The following is a 23,410-nucleotide window of genomic DNA, read 5'->3' as shown; positions in this document are numbered from 1 at the left end:
TTTCGACAGAAAGATTCCCCAAGTTCAACAAGACACACCTAAAAAACGTCAGAGGTTACATCAAATGAAACATGAAAATAACACTCAAGATGAGAACAGGAGTCCAAAGAATACAATTATCAATCCTCATCTGAAAAATTCAGAAACATAAATTTTTTCATTATTATCAGTTATTTTGAAAAGAATATATAAAAAAATAAAAGAAAAGAATTCAGACATTTGGTTATGTCATACAAGTTAGATGCAGAGTAATTTTCAAAGAGAATTCCTTTCAGAGAGCTGGAATACCAAATCAGTCAAGTAGTTTTTGAGGAAAAAGTGAAACGGGCAGACAAAGAGAAATATGATATAGATTGATGCAACTGTTCTGCTGATGGAGATTGTGTTATATGAAAATTAGTTTGAAGTTTCCTCCAAACCAAAGAGTTTTAAATCTCTTATCATAATAAGATTATAAGAGAACTTCACATGCGTTTTTGTGTCTGATTTTCTTGCACCTATGTAACTTCTTTAATATTTTTTTTTATTCATTAATCTAATATTTATTGAAATCAAAAAAATGCTCTAATATGATATCTACCCTAGAAGTTTTCTCAGAAACTACTGGGCCAATCTTACTGCAATTTTGTATGGACGTTTGTTACAATAATGTGCAGTGAAGTATTATGGCATCCATTCGATGTACAGTAAGAGATTAATAAGGATTAGTTACCACAATACCACACTTACTGTAGAAGTTTTCTCAGAAACTACTGGGCCAATCTGGCTGCAATTTTGTATGGTCCTTTGTTATGATAAGGTGCATTAAACCAAGTGCTATGGTATCTGTTCGATACAGTCAATGATTAATAGCAAATAGTATTTAATGCAAAGATGAGCACAAATTTAACCATCTTCAACCATCAATTTGCCATAAATCATTCATTTTAAGTCAACGCAGTATAACTTTTGGCCATTTTTAATAAGCTAAAAATCTAGTGGTGGGTAATCCTACCATTACATTATAACATTAATTAATTAATATATATATATATATATATATATATATAAATATATTATGATAATATAATTAAAATAATAATATATATAATAATTATTAATATATAATATATTAGTCTGTTAGGCACACACAGGGTGTCCCAAAATGACCTGGCACATTTGTAGGTCAAAAACAAATTAAATAACAATTAAATAAAGAAAATATTTTTTTATTTTTTTAAATGTATGTAGAATGCCATTTTATTTTAATTAGGTCAAAATTCATCTGTATTTATGCATTTTTTTTAAATTTTAGAATACCTTTATGAATTGAACTGTTGAATGTGATAATATTGGTTAGCCTACAAGATCGCCTTACCTAAACTCCTGCAAATTTTCTTATGGAGATAAGTCAAAACTATTCAGTCAATGTCCTTGATCTTGTGAAGAATTAAACGAGCTATTCACTCTGAAATTGTTGCTATTCCACCTGAAATGATCCATCAAGTTATTGAAAACTTTCGTGAATGTCTACAATCGTGTGTTAGCAATGATGGGAAACATTTGTCTGATTTAATATTTAGGACTGTGTGAAATAAAATGGCATTCTACGTATTTTCTTTATTTAATTGTTATTTAATTTTATTTTTACCAACAAATGTGTCAGATTATTTTGGGATACCCTGTATATATATATATATATATATATATATATACATTACAATCATTTAATTTTACAGTAAATTATCAGCCCATTTTTACTCGCGTGTTTAGTAGATATTTTAATTAGAGATAAAAGAATTTCTTAAATAACCCAAGGATATAATTTTATCTTTATATTAACTTAGTCCCAGTTTAGTAACGTGGTCAATATTTTTCCATTTTTAGCAACATGGCCACCTGACCAGAAGAGATAATTGCATTTTAAAATAGATATAAAAATTCTATTATCTACTAATTTCAGACAAAACTTTCCGCAGGCTTCCAGATAAACACATTTTTAACATGCATTAGGTAAAGTAAGGATAGTCTTTTACTAAAAAAAAAAAGGGGGGGGGGCATTCCAAAAGTAATGCTTTCTATTTTTTATTCTGCCCAAATAGATCAGATAGGATTGCAAATTGCATTGTTATTAGAACTGCATTCATAACCTGAAAGTTTCATTTCCCTGTTGTAGATATTGACAGTGTGAGATTCTAAGAAAGCAACCTCTGTAATGAACGTGCATCAAAAGTAGAAAAGCATCACTGAATTTCTTCATGAAAAAAAAAAATTGAACTGATCAACATTCACTTTGTTTATGAAGCTGATGCGATTGGTATCGGCATGGTTAAGAGACGAGTTTGTTGATTTCAGAGTGGCAGCAGAAATGTAAATGATAATGTGCAGTCTGGATGCCCATGCACAGCCACCACACCATCACTGGCATAAGTGCATTGAGAATGCTGGTGACTATGTAGAAAAATGAATTCTGGAACACAAAAGGTTGCTCGCACCTTCATAGCGTTTCTTTTTTTTTTTTTTTTTTTTTTGAGTTTGCATTACTTTTAGAACGACTCTTGTAATAAAGTAGTTATTTATAAGAACTAGTTTAATACTTATTCTACAGACAGTCCTAAATAATTATTTCAATGAAAATTGGTTAGTAATTCAAATTTCCAATAATAACAATGCCTTTTTTTTTTTTAAAACAAGAACACCATTTCACATTCTTTCTGATTCACTTGGCAATGCAACATGCTATATTCTTGGCAAATAAAACTTTCATTTATTCAATTCAACATCAAACGAATGGAAAACGATCCCTAAAAATATCAACTCTATTCTATACAGCAGCAGATAAAAATCATTAAACCGTATATTGCAACAAAATCAACTCTGATGCAGTAGCCATGCCGGAAAAATTTTAGCAGGAACAATGTACTGTATAGGAGACTTCAACATTTAGTGGCCAAATTTTGGGAGACAGAAAGTGTGGCAGATACTTACAAAGACCACACTGGTCAACATTGCTCAGCCATAATTTCTGACAATATTCAGATTTTACAGGAACACCCAGAAAATCAACATGTAATCTCTTACAAGAAACTGGCATTTTGAGAATCTGCCATGATGACCTTAATCATTTTGCTTACAAAATTCAGATCTTGCAAATCAATCACAATAAAGTTGAACGGGAAACAGTTTGTGAAGATATCAGTTAAAGGATTGAAAATTATTTTTTTTATTTATTGTTGTTTCACCCTAAACATGGCATAAGGCCGCTTAATCGTGAGGGGCTACTATTTGGGACCAGATTTGCAGGGATACTATTTATGGAGTTGGGTAGCGAGATGTCTGTTCACATTATATTTGAATTTCTGCAGGTCAGTACAGTCAGGGAAGCAGGAGCCTGGGAGGGAATTCCAAATTGCAGCGGTCCGAGGGAAAAAGCTATTCGAGTAAAGGGCTTTATGGCATCTATGAATCTCTAGTGTAGAGGTGGGATTTTGCTACATCAGGTTTGCCAAGAATATTGTTGTCAAGCGGGTACTAGTGCTCACAATTTGTCAGAGCACATCATTGAAATACTTGTAAAATAGGCAAAAGGATGACACATTTTAGCGATGAATTTGATTTTCTTTAGTGACGAGACTGACTGTCACTTGAGTGGGCAAAATATGTGCTGTTGAGCTTAGGTTCAGCCCAAAAATATACCGATTGCCCTCTTTCGAGTTGCAGCAGTTATTCATGGCAAAAATTTTCAAAACATCTCTAGAAAAACTTTTAAATCAAAATGAAAATAAGAGCACATTTTTTTGTGTGTGTGTGTGTGTGTGTGTGTGTGTGTGTGTGTGTGTGTGTGTGTGTGTGTGTGTGTGTGTGTGTGTGTGTGTGTGTACTTTTACATGGTCACTACACAAACATGACAATGTTTCGGTCAGTCAATTATAAATAACTAATTACCTCATGAGGTGACACAAGTTTTCTTTGTCTGAAAGGACAAAACCTTTCAAAAATAAGGAACTCACATCATATGATGATATCATTGGTTATTTATAAATGACTGACCAAAACATTGTCATGTCTTTGAAGTGACCATGTAAAATGTTTATCTGAATATAAATACAAATATAACTTGCTCTTTTTTGATTGAGCACTATTAATAACCTCGTTAAATTCATTGGTTTTCATCTTTGAATATCTTTAACATGGAATTGAGGTGGTTTGTTCTCTATTGCCTGAGGTATGATTCTGCAGAGGTGTAGAATGTCCATTCTCCCAAGTTTTGCCTTCTTGCCCTTTAAGAATGGGTTAGTTTATTGCTAATTACCTAAGGTGCTCCTACCAGGCCTGAATGCTCTCTTGTAAAAATGCTGTTTTTTTTTATTTCAAATCCTACTTTCCTGACCTTGTGTTATATCTTTCCACCGTGGGAAGGAGATAATCATCTGTACACATTCCTGCATTCAGCAGAAAAATTTCCAAAATTCTATTAAAAGTAGTGTTAATCAGAATTGGGAATTAGAAAAATTTGTGCCTATTTTTCAATACCGAAATTGATTCTTTAATTGTCTTTTTTATTTGATTTTGTTTAAATCCAAATCTTGCACGGCTGGTAGTAATATCAAAATAATAAATATTTATTGATTTTAAACAACAAGAAAAACTAAAATTTATAGAAAATCCCCAATAAGTGTTTATTTTTACGTTTAAGAAAATATCTGCACATGTGTATTTTATGGTAATTGAGAAAAATAATTGAATATTTAGAGATTTATAAACAATCAGAATTGGAATCGGGAATTTAGTACAGAATCGGGAAAAATATTGGAATGGTCTGATCACTAACTAAAAGATTCTCACATTCAAAACAAAGTAGCTGAAGAAAGTTGGTGGTTACATGGAATGAAACACTGTGAATATAACAACCAAGATATATATATATATATATATATATATATATATATATATATATATATATATATATCAAACACAGGTTTGTTTTCCTACATTTTATCATTTCAAAATATGTTCAATGTTTAACCGAGAAAACATAACTTTATATATATATATATATATATATATATATATATATATATATATATATATATAGAGACATTTCACGAAGAAATGAATATGAAAATCTTTATCTACTGGAAAAAATTATTATCTTGTTGGAAAAGTGTACATTACTGATTCTTTGGAAAAAAAAAAAAAAAAAGACATTAAAAAATGTCAAAGTTTAAAATGAATATAAATAGAGGGAAATGGGATCAGGTTTCTTGGATACAAGATTACAGGATGGAAAGATAAAAAAAAAAAAAGGTCAAAGGCAAAACGGGGTCACACCACTCAAGTATTTTTTTTTTTTTATAATCAAAACTGACAAAGAATGTACTAAATGGCCGGTTTCATTCAGTTTATCAGTTTTCTGACATAGCAAATAATTTTGATATCATCCAACACCAAAACAGAATACTGATTGTCAACGCTTAATTGTATACATTAGTTGAACACAAGTCATTATTATAACAATAGTTCGGCCAACAAAAACAGAAAGCATAATGATAAAGTATGACAAGAAGTAGGGAGTCAGAGTCAATATATATATATATATATATATATATATATATATATATATATATATATATATATAAGCTGGGTATCAGAATTGTTTAGCAGACTTTTCATGAAAGGGGTGGTCAGAAGTTAGGAATTTTATCATCAGATAGAGTTGGATGTCCGAATATGGACTATTTTAACTTGGGATTCAACAATCTCTGCAGACAAGTTTTTTTTATTAAACTGAGTCAAAAGTTGGATCTTTGTATGCATTCTATCCCAGAGAAAGAAACTACGGATTCATTTCTCTTAAAAAAGTAAGGTCTCCCAAATGTACACCCATTATGATATAGTTTTTCCTTTTATTTTTTTAATTAAAATCATGGACATTATTTAGTCATCTTTTTATTTTGATAAACAGATGCATTCGTTTCGCCATATTAAATAAGTAAATGCTTCTATACAAGATGACACAGCTAAATATACAAACTTTGATTGGCTATTATTTTCTTAACATTTTGTATCATCATACATTATAATGTATGTGTTCTACTGAACTAGAGAGTTATTGTGAAACCATGGCCAAATGACAAACATCCACAATGGCGGATAGGACACGATTTTCTGAATAGATGCCTTGGCCTCCTCGTCCTCCAGGTGTTAGACCATGTAACTATTTCTTATGTGTATTCATCAAAAATAAAAGTGTATAGTATGCATTCTACTGACATTCGAGCTGTGTAACAAAATATCAAACACACCTTTACATTCGTTATACATTAAATGTTAGATGTTTTCACAAATTATGAGAGAGGATTATACTTGCTTTCTAAGAAGGAAAACATAAAGAAAATGATTAAGTGTATAAGTATAAATGCTAGATGGTACACTCATCATCATCATCATCATCATCATGAGAAATTGTTTTGTATTAGTTGGATTCTTTATGACCACTGTTCTCATGTCACAACATTTTGGTCGATGTAACCTTCAACCTTCTTCAGGTGTATCGTGCCAAACTCGCAAATCTTTCTGTCACACTCAGGAATCTTTAAAATTTGAACGGAACTCTTTATTTAATGCACAGGGTAGCATGCTCTTGTTTCATTAGCCATGACTTGATAGAAGTCCTAAGTAACTTGTTTTTTGTATTTTGAATGTCGCCCACACTGAGGATTGAACCGTCAACTCTTGAAGAGTGTAACTTACAAGTGAATTTTATCAAGTACAATATCCACTATATTAGGCGTCTTCAAGGATGTTGAAGGTTCAATCTTCGATATGGATGACACTCAAAATACAATTTTGAATTATTAAGGACTTCTACACAGTCATGGCTGACAATACAAGAGCTTACTAACCCCCCCCCCCTCGCACCCATCCGGATTAAATAAGGATTTGATTAAAAATTCTGTGCAGATTCCCAATTTCGACAGAAAGATTCCCCAAGTTCAACAAGACACACCTAAAAAACGTCAGAGGTTACATCAAATGAAACATGAAAATAACACTCAAGATGAGAACAGGAGTCCAAAGAATACAATTATCAATCCTCATCTGAAAAATTCAGAAACATAAATTGTTTCATTATTATCAGTTATTTTGAAAAGAATATATAAAAAAATAAAATAAAAGAATTCAGACATTTGGTTATGTCATACAAGTTAGATGCAGAGTAATTTTCAAAGAGAATTCCTTTCAGAGAGCTGGAATACCAAATCAGTCAAGTAGTTTTTGAGGAAAAAGTGAAACGGGCAGACAAAGAGAAATATGATATAGATTGATGCAACTGTTCTGCTGATGGAGATTGTGTTATATGAAAATTAGTTTGAAGTTTCCTCCAAACCGAAGAGTTTTAAATCTCTTATCATAATAAAATTATAAGAGAACTTCACATGCGTTTTTGTGTCTGATTTTCTTGCACCTATGTAACTTCTTTAATCTTTCTTTTTATTCATTAATCTAATATTTATTGAAATCAAAAAAATGCTCTAATATGATATCTACCCTAGAAGTTTTCTCAGAAACTACTGGGCCAATCTTACTGCAATTTTGTATGGACGTTTGTTACAATAATGTGCAGTGAAGTATTATGGTATCCATTCGATGTACAGTAAGAGATTAATAAGGATTAGTTACCACAATACCACACTTACTGTAGAAGTTTTCTCAGAAACTACTGGGCCAATCTGGCTGCAATTTTGTATGGTCCTTTGTTATGATAAGGTGCATCAAACCAAGTGCTATGGTATCTGTTTGATACAGTCAATGATTAATAGCAAATAGTATTTAATGCAAAGATGAGCACAAATTTAACCATCTTCAACCATCAATTTGGCATAAATCATTCATTTTAAGTCAACGCAGTATAACTTTTGGCCATTTTTAATAAGCTAAAAATCTAGTGGTGGGTAATCCTACCATTACATTATAACATTAATTAATTAATATATATATATATATATATATATATATATATATATATATATATATATATATATATATATACTATGATAATATAATTAAAATAATAATATATATAATAATTATTAATATATAATATATTAGTCTGTTAGGCACACACAGGGTGTCCCAAAATGACCTGGCACAGTTGTAGGTCAAAAACAAATTAAATAACAATTAAATAAAGAAAATATTTTTTTATTTCTTTAAATGTATGTAGAATGCCATTTTATTTTAATTAGGTCAAAATTCATCTGTATTTATGCATTTTTTTTAAATTTTAGAATACCTTTATGAATTGAACTGTTGAATGTGATAATATTGGTTAGCCTACAAGATCGCCTTACCTAAACTCCTGCAAATTTTCTTATGGAGATAAGTCAAAACTATTCAGTCAATGTCCTTGATCTTGTGAAGAATTAAACGAGCTATTCACTCTGAAATTGTTGCTATTCCACCTGAAATGATCCATCAAGTTATTGAAAACTTTCGTGAATGTCTACAATCGTGTGTTAGCAATGATGGGAAACATTTGTCTGATTTAATATTTAGGACTGTGTGAAATAAAATGGCATTCTACGTATTTTCTTTATTTAATTGTTATTTAATTTTATTTTTACCAACAAATGTGTCAGATTATTTTGGGATACCCTGTATATATATATATATATATATATATATATATATATATATATATATATATACATTACAATCATTTAATTTTCAGTAAATTATCAGCCCATTTTTACTCGCGTGTTTAGTAGATATTTTAATTAGAGATAAAAGAATTTCTTAAATAACCCAAGGATATAATTTTATCTTTATATTAACTTAGTCCCAGTTTAGTAACGTGGTCAATATTTTTCCATTTTTAGCAACATGGCCACCTGACCAGAAGAGATAATTGCATTTTAAAATAGATATAAAAATTCTATTATCTACTAATTTCAGACAAAACTTTCCGCAGGCTTCCAGATAAACACATTTTTAACATGCATTAGGTAAAGTAAGGATAGTCTTTTACTAAAAAAAAAGGGGGGGGCATTCCAAAAGTAATGCTTTCTATTTTTTATTCTGCCCAAATAGATCAGATAGGATTGCAAATTGCATCGTTATTAGAACTGCATTCATAACCTGAAAGTTTCATTTCCCTGTTGTAGATATTGACAGTGTGAGATTCTAAGAAAGCAACCTCTGTAATGAACGTGCATCAAAAGTAGAAAAGCATCACTGAATTTCTTCATGAAAAAAAAAAAATTGAACTGATCAACATTCACTTTGTTTATGAAGCTGATGCGATTGGTATCGGCATGGTTAAGAGACGAGTTTGTTGATTTCAGAGTGGCAGCAAAAATGTAAATGATAATGTGCAGTCTGGATGCCCATGCACAGCCACCACACCATCACTGGCATAAGTGCATTGAGAATGCTGGTGACTATGTAGAAAAATGAATTCTGGAACACAAAAGGTTGCTCGTTTTAATAGTATTCCTCCCACCTTCATAGCGCTTCATTTTTTTTTTTTTTTTTGAGTTTGCATTACTTTTAGAACGACTCTTGTAATAAAGTAGTTATTTATAAGAACTAGTTTAATACTTATTCTACAGACAGTCCTAAATAATTATTTCAATGAAAATTGGTTAGTAATTCAAATTTCAAATAATAACAATGCCTTTTTTTTTTTTTTTTTTTTTTCAAACAAGAACACCATTTCGCATTCTTTCTGATTCACTTGGCAATGCAACATGCTATATTCTTGGCAAATAGAACTTTCATTTATTCAATTCAACATCAAACGAATGGAAAACGATCCCTAAAAATATCAACTCTATTCTATACAGCAGCAGATAAAAATCATTAAAACGTATATTGCAACAAAATCAACTCTGATGCAGTAGCCATGCCGGAAAAATTTTAGCAGGAACAATGTACTGTATAGGAGAATTCAACATTTAGTGGCCAAATTTTGGGAGACAGGAAGTGTGCAGATGCTTACAAAGACCACACTGGTCAACATTGTTCAGCCATAATTTCTGACAATATTCAGATTTTACAGGAACACCCAGAAAATCAACATGTAATCTCTTACAAGAAACTGGCATTTTGAGAATCTGCCATGATGACCGTAATCATTTTGCTTACAAAATTCAGATCTTGCAAATCAATCGCAATAAAGTTGAACGGGAAACAGTTTGTGAAGATATCAGTTAAAGGATTGAAAATTATTTTTTTAATTTATTGTTGTTTCACCCCAAACACGGCATAAGGCCGCTTAATCGTGAGGGGCTACTATTTGGGACCAGATTTGCAGGGATACTATTTATGGAGTTGGGTAGCGAGACGTCTGTTCACATTACACTTGAATTTCTGCATGTCAGTACAGTCAGGGAAGCAGGAGCATGGGAGGGAATTCCAAATTGCAGCGGTCCGAGGGAAAAAGCTATTCAAGTAAAGGGCTTTATAGCATCTATGAATCTTTAGTGTAGAGGTGAGATTTTGCTACATCGGGTTTGCCAAGAATATTGTTGTCAAGCGGGTACTAGTGCTCAGAATTTGTCAGAGCACGTCATTGAAATACTTGTAAAATAGGCACAAGGATGACACATTTTAGCGATGAATTTGATTTTCTTTAGTGACGAGACTGACTGTCACTTGAGTGGGCAAAATATATGCTGTTGAGCTTAGGTTCAGCCCAAAAATATACCGATTGCCCTCTTTCGAGTTGCAGCAGTTATTCATGACAAAAATTTTCAAAACATCTCTAGAAAAACTTTTAAATCAAAATGAAAATAAGAGCACATTTTTTTGTGTGTGTGTGTGTGTGTGTGTGTGTGTGTGTGTGTGTGTGTGTGTGTGTGTGTACTTTTACATGGTCACTACACAAACATGACAATGTTTCGGTCAGTCAATTATAAATAACTAATTACCTCATGAGGTGACACAAGTTTTCTTTGTCTGAAAGGACAAAACCTTTCAAAAATAAGGAACTCACATCATATGATGATATCATTGGTTATTTATAAATGACTGACCAAAACATTGTCATGTCTTTGAAGTGACCATGTAAAATGTTTATCTGAATATAAATACAAATATAACTTGCTCTTTTTTGATTGAGCACTATTAATAACCTCGTTAAATTCATTGGTTTTCATCTTTGAATATCTTTAACATGGAATTGAGGTGGTTTGTTCTCTATTGCCTGAGGTATGATTCTGCAGAGGTGTAGAATGTCCATTCTCCCAAGTTTTGCCTTCTTGCCCTTTAAGAATGGGTTAGTTTATTGCTAATTACCTAAGGTGCTCCTACCAGGCCTGAATGCTCTCTTGTAAAAATGCTGTTTTTTTTTATTTCAAATCCTACTTTCCTGACCTTGTGTTATATCTTTCCACCGTGGGAAGGAGATAATCATCTGTACACATTCCTGCATTCAGCAGAAAAATTTCCAAAATTCTATTAAAAGTAGTGTTAATCAGAATTGGGAATTAGAAAAATTTGTGCCTATTTTTCAATACCGAAATTGATTCTTTAATTGTCTTTTTTATTTGATTTTGTTTAAATCCAAATCTTGCACGGCTGGTAGTAATATCAAAATAATAAATATTTATTGATTTTAAACAACAAGAAAAACTAAAATTTATAGAAAATCCCCAATAAGTGTTTATTTTTACGTTTAAGAAAATATCTGCACATGTGTATTTTATGGTAATTGAGAAAAATAATTGAATATTTAGAGATTTATAAACAATCAGAATTGGAATCGGGAATTTAGTACAGAATCGGGAAAAATATTGGAATGGTCTGATCACTAACTAAAAGATTCTCACATTCAAAACAAAGTAGCTGAAGAAAGTTGGTGGTTACATGGAATGAAACACTGTGAATATAACAACCAAGATATATATATATATATATATATATATATATATATATATATATATATATATCAAACACAGGTTTGTTTTCCTACATTTTATCATTTCAAAATATGTTCAATGTTTAACCGAGAAAACATAACTTTATATATATATATATATATATATATATATATATATATATATATATATATATAGACATTTCATGAAGAAATGAATATGAAAATCTTTATCTACTGGAAAAAATTATTATCTTGTTGGAAAAGTGTACATTACTGATTCTTTGGAAAAAAAAAAAAAAAAAGACATTAAAAAATGTCAAAGTTTAAAATGAATATAAATAGAGGGAAATGGGATCAGGTTTCTTGGATACAAGATTACAGGATGGAAAGATAAAAAAAAAAAAAGGTCAAAGGCAAAACGGGGTCACACCACTCAAGTATTTTTTTTTTTTTATAATCAAAACTGACAAAGAATGTACTAAATGGCCGGTTTCATTCAGTTTATCAGTTTTCTGACATAGCAAATAATTTTGATATCATCCAACACCAAAACAGAATACTGATTGTCAACGCTTAATTGTATACATTAGTTGAACACAAGTCATTATTATAACAATAGTTCGGCCAACAAAAACAGAAAGCATAATGATAAAGTATGACAAGAAGTAGGGAGTCAGAGTCAATATATATATATATATATATATATATATATATATATATATATATATATATATATATAAGCTGGGTATCAGAATTGTTTAGCAGACTTTTCATGAAAGGGGTGGTCAGAAGTTAGGAATTTTATCATCAGATAGAGTTGGATGTCCGAATATGGACTATTTTAACTTGGGATTCAACAATCTCTGCAGACAAGTTTTTTTTATTAAACTGAGTCAAAAGTTGGATCTTTGTATGCATTCTATCCCAGAGAAAGAAACTACGGATTCATTTCTCTTAAAAAAGTAAGGTCTCCCAAATGTACACCCATTATGATATAGTTTTTCCTTTTATTTTTTTAATTAAAAAAAAAAATTTTTAAAGCGGTAGCAAACTTTAAATAGACAACTTTATTTCCTTTAATTGAAGATTTGGCAACTATCGGTTATTTTGAGTTCAGCTTAGTTTAGTAATTCATCATGAAAAGACTGCATCTTCAAATTGTGAAAATTTATTTTGAAAATCATTTTGAAACATTTGATGGACAAATAATTTCACAAAATGGACCTGTCAACTGGACACCTTGTCCATGTTATTTAACCCGATTAGATTACGAGGGGCGTGCAATAAGTAATGCCCCTGATCCACTTCCCATAGTAGTAGAGCAACAAAACTTGGCACAATTATTAGTCTTTCTCTACATAGGAACCACCCAGAGTTATGCATTTCTCCCATTGTTTGATGCAGCTCTGGAGACCGCTTTTGTAGAACACCCTAGGTTGGTCCTCCAACCACGACGTGACTTCTGAAATCAAGGCTGCATCATCTGGGAAACGCTTTCCTTTCAAAAACAACTTCATGGCTGGGAAGAGGTGAAAGTCAGAGGGTGCAAGGTCAGGAGAGTAGGAAGAATGGGAGAGGATTTCATAACCAAACGCCCGTGCTTCTGATCTGGCGACATGCGAGTTGTGAACCGGAGCGTTGTCCTACAGGAGGAGGGTACCTTTGCTGATCTTGCCCCGCCTCTTGATTTTGATAGCTTCCCTTAATTTCCTCAAAAGTGAAGCATAATAGGCTCCTGTAATTGTGGTACCCTTTGCCAGGAAATCTGTCATCACTACTCCGTCCTGGTCCCAGAAGACTGTGAGCATGACCTTGCCAGCGGCGGGCTGCACCCTTGCCTTCTTTGGAGGTGGTGAGTCCAAGTGCTTCCACTGCATTGACTGGGCTTTGGTCTCTGGATCATAGTGATGGACCCAGGTTTCATCCTGTGTAATCAGTCTTTTGAAAAACTTTGACTCATCTTCTTGGCACATCTCCAAATTCATCCTCGAGCACTTGACGCGTTCTTGCTTCTGGAATGGTGTGAGCAACCTGGAAATCCATCTGGAAGACACCTTATGCATATGCAAATGGTCATGAATGATAGTTTCCACAGACCCTGTACTAATCTTGACATCTTGAGCTATTTGGCGAATAGTAATGCGCCGATCTTCCAAAATGGCAGCCTCAACTTGACGGACAGATGCCTCATCAATGGCAGAAGGGGGGGGGCAGGTCTGGGAGCTGTTTCCACAGACTTCCGGACATGTTTGAATCATGATGCCAGCGTTTTATAAGGTCATATGATGGGGCATTATAACCATAAGTTTCTTTCATTTCATCAAAAGTCTACTGTGGTGTGCATCCTTTCAAATACAAAACCGGATCACTGCTCGACATTCAACATGCTCCATTTCACACCTGACTACGTTCAAACACCTGTAAAACAGAAACCACAATTAGTTCAGAGCTGTAATTTGCCACATAACCTGTGAGCTATAAATCATTGCACAAGCAAAATTTCAGCTAAATCAGACAACTCAGGGGCATTACTTATTGCACGTCCCTCGTATTATCTTTGGAGATATGTAAAGTCCCATATCTATGCTGATAAAACAAACATAGTATACCACTTGGAAGACAACATTTGGCATGTTATTGTAAAAATACAACCTAATTTAATGCATACAGTTTGTGAAAACTCGACCTCTAGATCATGCCGTAAATATGCTCGAAAGTGTATTTAAATTATAAATGCCAAAAATTAATCTTTGGAATAAACCACATATTTGTCTAATAAAAATATTTTTCTGTAATTTATTTTCACTTAAAGTTCAGTTTACAGTTACAGTATTCTGCTCAGCAGTCACATCAGTGGTCATATCACAATCAGTTTTGGCTGCCAGTCTATCAACTTGTAAAAGACGAGTTTTTTTGTTTTTTTTTTGCCTGATTTTGTAAACTCAAAAACTTTTCATTTTTTGTTTAAACAAGCTATGATTGGTCAATATATGTCACATGGGTTCATGGGTTGTTTTCTACTCTATTTTTTTTTTTTTTTTTTCAAGTAATGGCAATCAAATTTGACATTAACTTTTATATAAATATTTTTTTTAAAGTTAATATCACTTACCCAATTTTGGGAAATGATTAGCTGATAAAATTTTTTAATTAAGTTGGTAAATTCTATAGCTGTGTTTGTTTTTTCTGAAGGGAAGAGTTGGGGGGATTATACTCACCTTGGTTAGTTTTTGCTTTTTATCTTCTGTGAAGTGGACACTTGCAGTGCAAAAGGCAGGGACAACAATTCCTTCCAAATGGGTTTTTAATTCATCAGCATTTTTCCTTTGGCTGCAAATGCAAAGAAATCCATTTAATAAACTAAACAAAATGTCTATTTACCCTCAAACACAAATGCACAAAAACCCACAAAAATATTTTCTATGAAGTTTTTGGATTTAGTTGTTGCATGAAGTTGTCAGATTATTGCCATAGACAAAAGAGTTCAGTAGTGTCGTGAGATCAAAACTTACCTGCATCATAGACTTTTCAAGTACTATATTACGATGTAAGATGACACTCTCAGGGAGCAGTATCGTAATACTGTAGTGCACAGCAGGTACAATTACCCATATTGGACAACATAGAATAGTAAGCTCCGCTTACCCTTTATCCTATCCTTGTAACCTTTTCAGTTAATATATCTTTCTTACACCTAATCTGTGTTTTCCTTCCATAGTCTCAACGTTGGGTACACATCAGTTAGCTCATTCGATATTTCAATGTTATGGACTTTAATTGTGTGTATAGTCACATAATGTTTTCGAATGGAGAAAATAAAGTTTTAAAAATGCTTGCTTTAGATATTTTGGGCGTCCAAATTCCAGAGTTCGACAAGATACACCTGAAGAAGGGCGGGAGGTTACATTGATCGAAACATTGTGAAAATCCCACTCAAGATGAGAACAGTAGTCCGATGAATCCAAATAATACGAATAAACAATCCTCATCTCAAAAATTGTTATTTACTCAATCTTTTCAAAATGTTTATGCAAATGAGATATACCATGACTTTTGTATAATGATTTTATACTCTAATATATAGCTTTACCTCATTGAATGCTCCATATTGGACCTAAATAGCAATGCATGTGACAAATTCACATTTGATTTTGACTATCCAGTCAATTGTGCCATTTACTGGTCTTTGCTGCTGCTATTGAAAATTGGCATTACAATCGATTTCATTGATTCCACACTATATCCAGCATAGCTTTTCCTTCAGGAAGATATAGATTTAGACATACACTGGTAATTTGTGTTTATTACAAATACACAAAATTACAAATAGCTACTAAAATTTTTATTATTTAGATTTTTTTTTTCCTTCAAAATAGATTTTGTTCTGTTGATAGCCGATCATTTCTTATTTGTTAAAAATATACTTATTAACTAATACAATAAAACTCCAATGAATATAATTCACAAAGATATCAGAAATTTTATTCAAACACTTCTATTTTTATTTATTCATTTTTTAGTTAAAAAAAAAAAAAGTAAACAGATCGAAATGTAAACTTGGAAAGACATCCAATATATGAGAGGTGTTCCAAAAGTAATGTCTCCTATTTTTTTATTTCACCAGTATGGATCAAAGGAGATTGCAAATTGGATTGTTTTTTTTTTTTGTTTCGTTTTTTTTTTAAAAATAAAACCAACATTATATATATATATATATATATATATATATATATAAAAAGCTGAACGTGTGTGTGTGTGTCTGGTCAGGAATAGGTTCCTATATGGTTGACTATTTTAAAAAAATGATTACATATAATGATAGATGTATCGAGGATCAGGAATGGGTATGTTTGATCTGGCAGAACGGTGGTTCATAAAAATTGTAGGGTCTGCGTTCGCGCCAGGCCCTCAAAGTATGGAAATAAAAAATGAAAAAAAAAATGTTTACAAGGGTTTTTGATATAGATGTGCATAATAATACTTTGATGAGTATGTTTCAACTTAAATAGGGATGGTATAATAAAATTGTGGGGTCTGCGTTTGTGCCTGTATTCCATGGAAATATGGCACAAACTTTAACAAAGACTTTTTATATCTATTTGCATAAGCATACTTTGATAATTATGTTTCAGTTTGAAGAAATATGGTATAATAAAATTATTGGGTGTTTGTTCGCGCCTGACCTCCATAGAATGTAAATATGTCACAAAGTTCAACAAGGTTTTTTAAAAGGGGTGAGGGTCCACAATAACACCTTAACTTTAATCTTAATTCACGTTAGCTTTTATTTATTTTTTTTTTAGTTGAATCATATTGTGTTGAATAAATTCACCTCATAAATTCACGTTCTTATTAAAGTGAAAGGCAAAAAAAAAAAGTCGGAACTTTAGACAATTCTCGACACAAATTTTACATAACTCTGTTTTTTTTTTCCTTCTCCACTTGCATGTGGCACTCTTTCGAAAATAGATAAATAGATAAATAATAAAAAATAAGAACGTTACTTGTTACCGTGTCAAAAAAAAAAAAAGAAAAAATCCTGCTCACGTGATTACGTGTCGTTATATATAACATTTTCTCTTTGTAAGGAAACATCATTTTGTTGGTCACTCTTGGCTACGAATGGAAACAAAGTTGATATAAAAAAATATATTTTCGCGAAAATTATCTTTACTTTCATATTTTGCTAAGGGTAAAATTTTTGAGTATCAAAACCTATCTCTTTACAACCCCCTCCTTTTCATAACCTATCATACTTTCAGCAATCACAGTCCATTTTCTGTAGGCTGTTTTTGAACCCAGTCAACGACGGGTACTTCTGCTAGTATATATATATAGTCTCAGTTATGGCTGGGTTGGGTCAGCTATTCAGTATTTAAAACAGTGCAAACTAACAGTATTTTAAAAAATTAATAGATGTGAAAATATGTACAGGTATTCAGATTCATTTACATACTTTGAAGATGAAGGTTGCTGAAATCTTTTTTAGTCTTTTCATAAATAATACACTTTTTTTTTTTGTTTAGTACATACTTTTTAAATAAATGCACAGGCTGTATAACAATTATGGCAACAGAAAAACTAAAAATCAAAATAAATTTTATAGAGTGAAAAAAAAAACATAGAAAAGTTTCAAAGGAGGAAGACATTTTAATGATGACAGAAAGTAAAAAAGAATCTGATTTATTGGCATGTTTTAACCCTTTATAACCTGGTTGAACAAATTCATTCAGTCATAAATAAATGAATATAATGGCATAAATAAAGTGGGAATGGATTCAAACACACCTTGTACGTATTAGTTCAGTTTCTGGGTAGATGTCAGATACCTCCAGATTGCAAGTGTCCATTGCTTACATTCAGTATACTGTCATCTACAATTTACAACAAATTTTTTTTTTCATCATCTATATCATAATTCAGGCCATAAATGGTTAATATGAATATACAATTGGATAGTGGGGCTGACATCAACTGTTTAAACAAACAAGCCTACTTGAGTATATTGCACATGTCCATTTCCCAGATAAAGATAAAATAATATACTGGATCCGTCAGGTTAATAATCAGTCGAGGAGAATAACAGTTGGATACCAGTCGCATCAAAGCTGGAAAATGACTTAATAATGAAAAACAAAACCCAGAACAACCATCTTCCTTGAAAATTCCAAAATAAAAACTGAGCAAAGTTCATAAATAAGCAGAGGGAATAACAGTCACTGGCATAATGATTGCCCCTCGCTTGAGTTGTGGACGATGCAAGGGAACCTGATTCTGGCAACATATTAAGGAAAGTAGAAAGTGGATCTTGGGTTTACTTTCGGCAGCTGTGTAACTCTCGCTTCCCTTATTTTATCCTCTAGTTCTCACATTCCAAGAGTAATGTTTCTGACAAAAGGTCAGAATCTATTCCATCTAATACTTATTGTTGGCAAGTTTTTGACTTTGCTTTGAAGTACGATTTCTTTACATCAAGTGGCTTCATACCATTGTCTGGAGCAATTTCCATAAAAACAAAACAAAAATAACATTATCAACAGGTATTTTTAATTTACTTGTAATTTAAATTAAATTGAAGAATTCCAAATTAATATGCTGCTTCACTTGAAAATTAAACTGTTTTTTTGTTTTGTTTTAAATTTGTTTTTCTGATGTCTTAAAACAACTTTTTGCTTTCTGATGATATATTTTATAAAGATTTTTCTCAAGGCATGCATAAATTCATGTTTGTCGGAAATTCTTATGTTTTAATACCATTTTGAATCTATGATTTTTTTTTTTTAACAAATATTTTTAAACTCTATTGTCTTATGGCAAAAATATCAAGCTTTTTATTCATCATTGCAAGTTGGACATAAACGGTTACGATAGTGGCAAACAAAATTTCCTTATGCGAATTTCACTGTAATTAATACAAAAAAAAAACATTGTTATCTTATATTAACAAAGGTATTATAGTTGTTCCAAGGCAACATTAATTTTAAGTCATACAGTGAAACAAATCTTTTTAAAACACAAGACCATCATCTGAACAAAGTTTTTGTATCTGCACTTGATATACCAAATAAAATCAACAGCAATGTCTAAATGTACGCATGTATATATATTTAGCCAAATGATTTCCCTTGGGAATAAAACACAAGCATTTCTCTGTATCTTATTTGCCATGAGTATATTTTTATAATACTAAATAGATAAGATAAAAAGGACTTTGTGGATATTTATTTTAGGAATCTGGTTTGAATATATTAAATATTAACCTATATATATATATATATATATATATATATATATATATATAACACGGAAATTACATAACTGTCGATGAAATAATTTATTTCAACCTTATGGTATTTTCAAGCATCTAAACTAGACAATTACATTTTTGATACTGAAATAAAGAAAGAAAAAGAATCGGGCCCCGACCGTCAAAAACCAGAGGCGGTGGTAGTAGCAATCCACTTAATACATTTTATAGAGAGGGTGGGAATTAAGTTAGTATGGGAGGGATTTTTTCTGCATCTTAATCAATTAGGAAGTGAAATATTAGTGAGCAAAATTACACCGACCGATATAATCACCAATAAAATTAATTACATAAAAATATATAAAATATTAACTACATAAGACTTGATTTTTAGAATCCATAGTAATATATTACAAATACAATATAGAAAATTTAAATGTATTATAATATTTTTTCAAACTAATTTTAACATGAAAAGATACAGATAGTTTTAAAACTTTGTATATAAACTTTTTTTTATATATCTTTTAATAGACTTATTTCCCATGACTCAATTAACTCTATGACGCACGTATAATCTTCATTTTCTTTCCCTTCTCTTTCTCAGAGATTCTAGACTAATTAAACCATATGACAGCCAGCGGATGGTCACTCTCTTCCTTCTTTTTTCTTTCTTCTTCTCTTTCCCTTACACGCAGTTTATTTCCTTCTTTCTATATCCGTATATTTCTCCCTCTTCTTCCTAGGTTGGTAAACGCGTGTCAAATCATTTACGTGTAAGAACGTGCATATTTAGAGGTGTGTGTGTGTGTGTGTGTGTGTGTGTGTGTGTGTGTGTGTGTGTGTGTGTGTGTGTGTGTGTGTGTGTGTGTGTGTGTCTGTTGTTACGTCGGGCTACCAGACAGCCGTTTAAGTGTCATAATGTTCTTGTTGTTTTTTTTAAAAATCCCTCCCATACTAACTTAATTCCCACCCTCTCTATAAAATGTATTAAGTGAATTGCTACTACCACCCCCTCTGGTTTTTGACGGTCGGGGCCCGATTCTTTTTCTTTCTTTATTTCAGTATCAAAAATTTAATTGTCTAGTTTAGATGTTTGAAAATACCATAAGGTTGAAATAAATTATTGCATCAACAATTATGTAATTTCCGTGTTATATTTTTATGTTATTGCTCTGTTTACCACATTGAGCTCTCATACCCGGATTTCCTCCTGGATTTATTCCATTATAACACTATATATATATATATATATATATATATATATATATATATATATATATATATATATATATATTAAATTAAAAGGAAGAGAATAAAAGTTACATAGAACTTCATTGTATCAAGGACAAAAATGAGAAAAAAAGGGAAAAAGCTCTTTAGACAACAGTTTTGAAATATCATGGCCTAAAGAGGGTTTTTTTACTAATATAATATAGAGAATACTGGATTTTTTAAGGAGAACTATTGTCACTCAAATTCCAGGGAAAACCACTGGTCATTATCAGCAAGAAATCACTGGTAATTTTTTTCGAAATGGAAATCAACCCCTCAGACAAGGCATGAAGCCACTTGATGCAAGAATCTTAAAACAAACAAACAAACAAACAAAAAAAAAAGAATACTACTTCAGGGTTAAAAACTTGCCATCAATAAGTTAAGTGAATAAATTCCAACCCAGAAAGCAGTAATTCTTCCCCCCTTGTCAGAAACATCACTCATGGAATGGGATGACTAAATGACAAAATAAGGTTAGTTAGGAGGCTGCCACAAGTAGACTACTGCTACTACTACTAGTAGTAGTAGTAGCAGCAGCATGGCATTTGCTAGCAAGTGTCTTTATGAAATGCCAACACAGGATGATCTATTATTGATATAATAGGTTGGTAAAAAGAGAGCTGTCCTTTCCTGTCACTGTGATGCCCACCCTTTTTTGCTATGTCCACCGACCCTTACTAAGGTACTTTTTCTCCCTCTACAAAAACACATCTAGAAAAATACAAAGAACCTTTCAGCCGTTGATATTTACACAGATGGCATGCTCAATAGGAAACAAGAGGGAAGGGGTGGGCAGGACAGAAGGCAGATAAAACTAAAAATAGAGAATAAAAGTTTTAGGGGGTGGGGCAACATGGACTTCCAGCCTGGCTATCAATAATACATACAGTTATTTCAGGCACCCCAACTTAAAAAGCAGGCGTTAACTTCACCCATTGATACTACCTGGGAATAAAATGGCTTTCCCTTTTTAGATGCAAACAAGGCATCTTTATTAGTGATGATACAGGTTGATTTGTCAATCCCATTTAACCTTACCCTTGATTTTGTCTTTTGACCTTGACCTCAAAAGTAGGGGAGTTAAGCTGTTGTTTGGTTTGTTTTCTTGAGTTGAAGACAAGTAGAATTAAATTTAGAAAAATTTTGTTTTTTGTTTATTAGGTGGGGTGGGGGGATATTTGGACCATTGGTCTCATTTTGTTTGTTATGTTCACAATGTTTTGACCAATCTTTGTCCTCCTTCAGCTGCATTCTTTTAAACTTGATAATCTTTCTATCGAACTTGGGATCCTATACAGAATTTCAAACTGTACCCTTTATTTAATCCACAAGGGTAGATTGTTCTCCTTCTATCAGGTTGGTTGGTTGTTTTATTTCACGGCAAATTAACCCCTTTTTTTGGGTCATTAATGCCAAAACCGGTTACTTTTGTATCCGCTCAGTCAGCGTTTACATATTTCCCAAGAAAATAATCTAATAAGGTTAAATCGCATGGATGAAGTGGTCAGTTTACAAGTCCATTTTGTGAAATTGTTCGTTCATCAAATGTTTCTTTCATTAAACTGATCAAATCATAATTTCCAATGCTGCAGGGGTGTCAGTCTCTTCATGACGTTTAATCAAACCAAGATGAACTCAAAATAACCAATACTTGCCAGATACTTTCAATTAAGAAAAATAATACTGTCAATTTAAAGTTTGCCACCTATGTTGTACATAATTCTGATAAGACAGTCAAATTTTCCTAGGGTTGCAAGTACTTGTAAACCTTTATATCTCCTACATAAAAACTAACCTACGTACGTACTAAACTGTAAAAGGGTTTTATGCTTCAAGTTCTTTATATCTTCAAATATTTATTCATAGTGCTTTGCTTGGTTGTTTTGTAAGGGATTCTGCTGTTTTTGGTTCTGGCCTTGCAAAACATGATTGAGTTTTGCAAAGGGAAACAAAAAAGAATCAAGAACATTAATCTTTAGTGCATTTTAAGTCAGGAAGCAGATGACGGGAATAACTGGAAACGGTCGGCGAGCCTTATTACAAAAAAAAAAAAAAAAAAAAAAAAACCCATGTTAAGAATGGCAACAATCACTGAAATTCATTAAGTAATACATTGAAAAAAAAATGTCTTAATATCTAGAAAACTATCTGTCGGCTGTTTCCAGTTCTTCCCATCATCTGCCGTAGAGATCGCAGGTTCATAAATGCAGAAGCATCACAAATTGTTTTTGTTTTTTTTTTACATTGATTTTATAAAGAACTTAAGACAGATGCTAACTTTTAATTTTATTGCTTTTAATTAATTTTTTTTTTTACTTTTAAAGAAGATAAATATTACTATTGCAAAGTATTAGAAAATTTACCTCCTTTGCAGAAAGTTAGACACAAGGTCAGATGAGGCTTGAAAATCCAGCACACAAAATGCCTGGGCATTTCCTAGCAGAGGTGCTTCAGACGATATAAGCAATAAACTAACACCTTCTATAAGAGAAGATAAAGCCTGAGTAGATGAGGATTTCTTA

The 23,410-nt window shown here is 31.8% G+C and overlaps 1 protein-coding gene across 11 annotated transcripts in view; it reads right to left on the bottom strand.

The window, feature by feature from the left end:
- The window catches only part of LOC145280100 (calcium homeostasis endoplasmic reticulum protein-like), a 401,340-nt gene that overhangs the window by 69,043 nt on the left and 308,887 nt on the right, over window positions 1-23,410 (bottom strand). For all 11 annotated transcript variants that reach the window (XM_080131828.1, XM_080131829.1, XM_080131832.1 and 8 more), the window contains one exon: window positions 15,082-15,193. In XM_080131828.1, coding sequence (XP_079987954.1) covers window positions 15,082-15,193 — 112 coding nt within the window. The remainder of the gene's footprint in view (window positions 1-15,081; window positions 15,194-23,410) is intronic.

The sequence above is a fragment of the Euprymna scolopes genome, chromosome 7, assembly GCF_053919585.1.
Source record: "Euprymna scolopes isolate OS-2025 chromosome 7, ASM5391958v1, whole genome shotgun sequence".
Taxonomy (NCBI): domain Eukaryota; kingdom Metazoa; phylum Mollusca; class Cephalopoda; order Sepiida; family Sepiolidae; genus Euprymna; species Euprymna scolopes.
The sequence above is the reverse complement of the archived record's forward strand: the minus strand, read 5'-3'. Positions and strand labels throughout refer to the sequence as shown.